Consider the following 5,698-nt stretch of genomic DNA (forward strand, 5'->3'; position numbering starts at 1 on the left):
AAGATATAATATGTCTAGTCTGTGCGTTTGCACGCAAATAAATAGCTCGTGTATTAACGTATAATTTTGCGTGCAAATTTTATTTGTCTTATAGATGCAAACTTGTACGAGATTCGCCTGAGTTTTGCTCGTGAGATATGTTTAGTCTGTGAGTTTGCACGCAAGTGTTAACCTCATGTATTACCTAGCGAGTAACGACTCGTCGATCGACGAATCATTTCTCACTGGGTAACGTATAATTTTGCACGCAAATATCTAACAACTTGCGTACAAAACTGACTCAACAACGCAAGCAAACTTCTATCCCGATGCGTCGTCATAATACTAGGTGTTTGCGCGCAAAATGTTTTTTCTAGGACAGTAACTGATCTATTATTTTAAACAGGGTTCCGCACGACAGAGAATTTGATTATTTTAAGATAAGCTGAACTTACCGATACGGGAAATATTCGGGCAAAGTACAACGGCCACTGCTTCGCTATATCCACAATGTTTTTCTTGATCGTGATCTTGTGCTGCGTGCTCTGGAGATTGTCCAGCGTGACGCCGTAGTTGTCCAGCATCTTCAGCATGTTCTGCCGGTCCTCCTTGGTGATTCTTATGCTGGAGGTCGCCAGCACGTCGTACGCGACTTGGCAGAACACCAGGTGCAACGCCAGGGGGCTGTTGAGCGTCTCGTTGGGCGCGAAAACTTCTTTCTTGACTCTCAGAGTCCACGTGACTCGGTTGTACGTGAAATGCGCGTTGGAGGTTTGCGGGTAGAGCTTGGTGTTCACCACCTCCTGGACCTTCTCGATCTCCGGCTTGTCCGCCGGCGGTAACACCGGCTTGAGGAACTCCGGCCACTCCTCGATCTCGATTCTCTCCATCTTGTCGGTGCGGTGGGTCGAGGCGACGCTCGACCGTCTGTCCACGTCCCGGTCCAGCTTGTTGAAGCTCTGCCGCGCGACGGTGAAGGACTCCCTTGTGTTCGGGATCACGCCGAAGTCACGCGGCGACGGCATTCCGAAGCTGTCTCGGGATTTAGGGGACACGTCCCGGGTCATGCCGAAGGGATCGCGCTTCCCGGTCGAACCGTCGAACGCGTACTTGGAGTCGAAGAGCTCGGAGCTGAGGTCGCGGCGCGAGTCGAAGTCGGAGCTGCGATCGCGCGCCGAACTCGCGAGATCGGTGCTGTCCTTGCTGTAGAAGTCCTTGGACTTGACGCCCTGAGCGAGTGCCTTGTCGAAGTCGCTTCGGTAGTCGTGACCGTCGCGCAGATGCTGCTGCGAGGCGAAGATGTCACGGCTTTGACTGAACATCTGGTTCTTCGGGAAGTGATCGTAGGTCTCGGAGTCCGGAGACATGCGGAAGGAATCGCGGGCTTTCGGCTCGATCGGCGCTGGCGGAGATCGCGGCTGAGGTACACCGGATTGGCTGGAAACGAACGATTCATTCGTCGATTTGCTTAACTGATGAAGCAAAATCTTTTCAACTTTTTATAGGTTTTCAGGGATTACAGCATTTGTCGTTTTGACCTTAGAATGATTCTCAATGATGTTTAATATGTGTGACGCTGTTACCTGTTACTGTACACACTGCCGCCTCTTGGACTCGGTGGCTGCGGCGGCGTGACGGGCGGCGGAGGCGGTACAGGCCGTTCCATTCTCTCGATCTGTGTCCTCACCACCTGAGCTTGGGTCATCATGTCGGTCGTGCCCTTGGAAGTAACGCTTTGGGTGTCATCGACAGTGGAAGCGTAATCGTCCCACCTGCCACCTTAAAATTCACATTTCTCAATTAGACGCACCGTCGACACATATGCAATTTTGACACTCGCGACTTTATAATACATCTAATTACCCAGCTGTTGCTCTAACAAAAGCTTCCTATTGTCTTCCAGTCGTTTGACCTTTCCGTCTTCTCGCGGGAGAGCGGGTTTCTCAGCCGTCTTCGTGGATCTCACGCTATGATTCGCCGTTACCTTCTCCAATCTCTGCCTCATCTCCGAACTGAGCTTCAATTTCCCTATACTTCCTGGCGATGGCCTCTGCGCGCCCACTTCCAAAGCCGACCTGCGGAAGAATCCGACAGTTTGCAACATCGCCCTTCTGAGCCTGCTATAAACGCAGAGAGAGAGAAAGATAGGTAGAGATAGATAGATAAATAGAAAGATAGATAGATAGATAGAGACAGAGAGACAGAGAGGAGAGGAGAGGAGAGAGAGAGAGAGAGAGAGAGAGAGAGAAGCACAATGTCAATTACTTCGATTTCTTCTTCTTCTTCTCCCCTTCTTCTTTGTATCCGTTCTCGTGTTTCGTCGCTGACGGATGCGCGATCATGGACCGATCTTCGTTACCGACGATGTTCTCAATCTCGAATTCTTCCCACTCGACACCGCCTTCCGTCACAGCTTCGCCGTCGCCTTGATCGTACTCCTGATATTGCGGCGTTAACTTGCGTTGCTGGTGTTGCTGGCGCATCTTGAATTCGATGAAGCTGTCCTGCCCTTGATTCTCGTTCGAGTCGCTGGGCGGTGGCCACCTAAGCAATATCGAGATGAAAAGGATTAGCCGCCTGGATTAGCGATTCAGTTCGTCAGATTTTGAACTTGCCTCCATTTCCCGATGCGCACAGTCTTCGCTCTGCCGTACGGATCGATGAACGGTCTGGATTCGGAAGGATCGTGAGACTCCAAGGGTGGAGGCATCGGCGGGGGTGGTGGAACACCCTTGTTGTTGCACAAACTTGAAGGATTGCTGTCAACGCTGCTCTTCCTGTTCTTCAGCTCGCTGAGTACGTTGGTGAAGTTGCTCTGTATGTTATTCTTATTTAAATTGGCCCTCTTCATTTCCGCCTGTGCCGATGACGGCTTCCTATCTACCATCTTTCGATCCACGCTGATCTTCCGCGCGTAATCGATGCTCGTCTTCCTGGTAACCTCGGCATTCTTCCTGGGCGGACTCTGGGACCGATGAATTTGAGCCTTTACCGTCATCGTTTCCTGCCGCTGATTCGTCGGAGTGGAAGTCAGCACGGGCGTTCCCCGTTTCTCAGTTGACCATAATTCGCCGTCGTCGGGGTCTCTAAACGAGACCTAATTCAAGAAAGATTAGATTATAAAGTCCTCGATTAATTTTGAAAAATTATTTACAACGTTAAGACTTGTGCAGGAGGATTGATTCGAGATAAAAAAATTTATTCGAAAGAAAGTCGCGATTATTCGACGAATGAGACATTGTTTCATCAGGTTGGCCCCAATTCGAAATATCTCCCGCAGTCTCTGCTAGACGATATGTACATGATATTTCCGTAGCCGTGGAAAGCCACACGATACAGCGTAGGTTGGTTAAAATTAGTAGATACCTTGGAGTAGCGTCCGATAGAATCATTGGGCCCCGTATGGGCACCGATTGGGAGGGCTGGGGGGACAAGATTCATGCTTGAGGAACCAGCGGGTAACACCTTGCTCTGGAAACACACACCCCATGCCGCAAGCGCGGCATAAACCCCTCAGAAACCCACAGCATCGGCCAGAACGACGATAGTTTCGTTGAGAGTTAGTTTTCATCGCACGGACGTATCACCGATTTCGATTACTGATGACAGGCCATCGAGTTAATGATAGTTAAGTGACCGTGAATTGTGATTATGAGAGCCACAATGTATCTCTCACGATCGTGCTCGACATGCAACGTCTGCCTCTGATCGATTTACCGTGATTCAATCGTCAGGAATTCATCCGTTCAAATAATGTAAATCTTGTGTGAGAATAATATAAAAAAATATTTAAAAAAATATTGCAGAATAAAGTGTCTAGAGGATGAAGAACTCTTCTGGATAGATTGCGTTCAACAATTGTAGTCTAATTTTATTCGAATCACGATAAAAGAAGATCAATCCGTTAATCATTCTGTTAAATCACACGAACCTCGGATATTAGACTTTGTACAAATTTCTCTCTCTCTCTCTCTCTCTCTCTCTCTCTCTCTCTCTCTCTCTCTCTCTCTCTCTCGCTCTCTATTTCAGTTAATTTCCTACCGGTTGCTGTGTCGAGTTTTGCGGGCTCTGGACCAACAACTGCTGCAGAGCCTGATTCTGCGCTAGTAGCTGCTGCTGTATTTGAATATTCTGCGCCATTGCGCTCTGCAGGAAGGCTCGCTGGAGATTCTGCTGGTACGCCACCATCTCGTTGCTCTGCCCAGGCGGTGAGTTGGGGTACTGGGGTAAGCTGAGTCCTTGCATGCTGTAGATCGGAATGGGCATGAAACTCGCGCCCATGCTCATGCTAGAATTCTGCCCGGAGGGGACCTGCTGAGTGGGGCTGAACATGGGCATCATCATCGGCGGTGACATCATGCTCTGCGCGATCGGACTGAAGTTGAAGGCCGCGTTCTGATTAGGGATGTCCATGTTGCCGCCTCCCTTGATCCTCTTTGACAGTTCGCCCGCGCTGAGCTTCGTATCTTCGTTTCTCGCTATTATTTTCTCAACGAAGTCATCGACTGTGGCTACTGTGGTAGCTCGACTGTCGATTCTCTGCATATTCTCAAGAACTGTTTCATCGCCGGATGGCCTAGTGTCATATGAGCCTTTTATCGAAGCGGCCAAACTGCGGGCATCCGATAATTCATCGAGATTGCCGTCCAATACGGGCATAAAGAGCTCATCCAGGAACTGATCCACGTCAGAAGCTTGGCTCGGCACTCTCACGCGTCGCACGTGCGACGCCAAAGAAGGCGCTTCGCTGGTATCGGACATGGCGGACGATTTTACTCCGTATTCACTCTTCTCGATGTAAGCGCGACTAGACTGGCTCCCTGGCAGCGCGCGTTTGCCTGAAAATGCGAGAGGAATAATCGATACGCGGTCAATGCGGAAAAATTGGGTTGCATAATTGCCAACTTTCTCCGCGATGGAAATCACCAAGTAAAATACGTCTTACGCAACAGCGAATTAAATAACAAGAGCAAAGGACAAACTCAGGATCGTTAACGTCGTGACGTAACGTGCGTATGCTGTACAATCTTTCAAAATCCCTCGAAACGCGACAGGGACATAAGATATGATAAAAGAGAATTTCTTTCCGACGACCTACCAGGATATTGCGACTTGATGAACCTGGTCTGCGACCTTATGTAGCTCTTATCGTCCTCCGATCTTCCGGTTTGACTAACGGACTGAATATCCGGGTATTCAAAGTCAATCGTGAGATCCTCCTCCTCGATGTTGGGCTCCGTCGTCCTTGTGACCCTGCTGTACTTCCTCTCTTGCGAGATCTCGCTGCGCGTCATGTACTCAACGTTGCTGACCGCCGGAGTCTCGCCTATTCTTTCCAAACTATGGTACCGTTCGTTCAACTTAGACGAGGAGAGTCCGAGATTGGCGAGTTTCACCGGGGAAGGTACGACCTCCGATTGAAGTAGATTGTCCAAACTTCGGCTGCGCTGCTTCTCCTTCTCGAAGTAGCGGTCGTTCAGGGCGGATTTCCTCGACAACCCCATTTCCGCCGTGGTCTCCAAAATGGCCTCGTGCGATTGCTTTCGTATCTGCATGTAATATACCGTTCACGTTTCCACGTTTAGTAAAAAAAATTATTTATGAATTTATAAGATTAAAGAAAGAATTTAAATACAGAACATAAATATAGAGATCACACTCATACGTAAGTGCATATTAATTAATATATTTAGAATAACTGCCTTTTAACATTTTGGGA

At 49.0% G+C, this 5,698-nt stretch overlaps 1 protein-coding gene across 5 annotated transcripts in view; it reads right to left on the reverse strand.

The window, feature by feature from the left end:
* LOC105566013 (unconventional myosin-XV) overlaps positions 1-5,698 on the reverse strand; it is a 105,903-nt gene that overhangs the window by 18,929 nt on the left and 81,276 nt on the right. For 2 of the 5 annotated variants that reach the window (XM_012019680.1, XM_012019681.1), the window contains 8 exons: positions 5,078-5,528; positions 4,021-4,817; positions 3,346-3,450; positions 2,595-3,076; positions 2,245-2,523; positions 1,843-2,099; positions 1,563-1,758; positions 435-1,416 (listed from right to left, as the gene is read on the reverse strand). In XM_012019680.1, coding sequence (XP_011875070.1) covers positions 435-1,416; positions 1,563-1,758; positions 1,843-2,099; positions 2,245-2,523; positions 2,595-3,076; positions 3,346-3,450; positions 4,021-4,817; positions 5,078-5,528 — 3,549 coding nt within the window. The remainder of the gene's footprint in view (positions 1-434; positions 1,417-1,562; positions 1,759-1,842; positions 2,100-2,244; positions 2,524-2,594; positions 3,077-3,345; positions 3,451-4,020; positions 4,818-5,077; positions 5,529-5,698) is intronic. The other 3 variants (XM_012019682.1, XM_012019684.1, XM_012019683.1) reach the window with 3 other exon arrangements.

Source organism: Vollenhovia emeryi, unplaced genomic scaffold (genome assembly GCF_000949405.1).
Source record: "Vollenhovia emeryi isolate VEMERY1.0 unplaced genomic scaffold, V.emery_V1.0 DF939147.1, whole genome shotgun sequence".
Lineage (NCBI taxonomy): Eukaryota > Metazoa > Arthropoda > Insecta > Hymenoptera > Formicidae > Vollenhovia > Vollenhovia emeryi.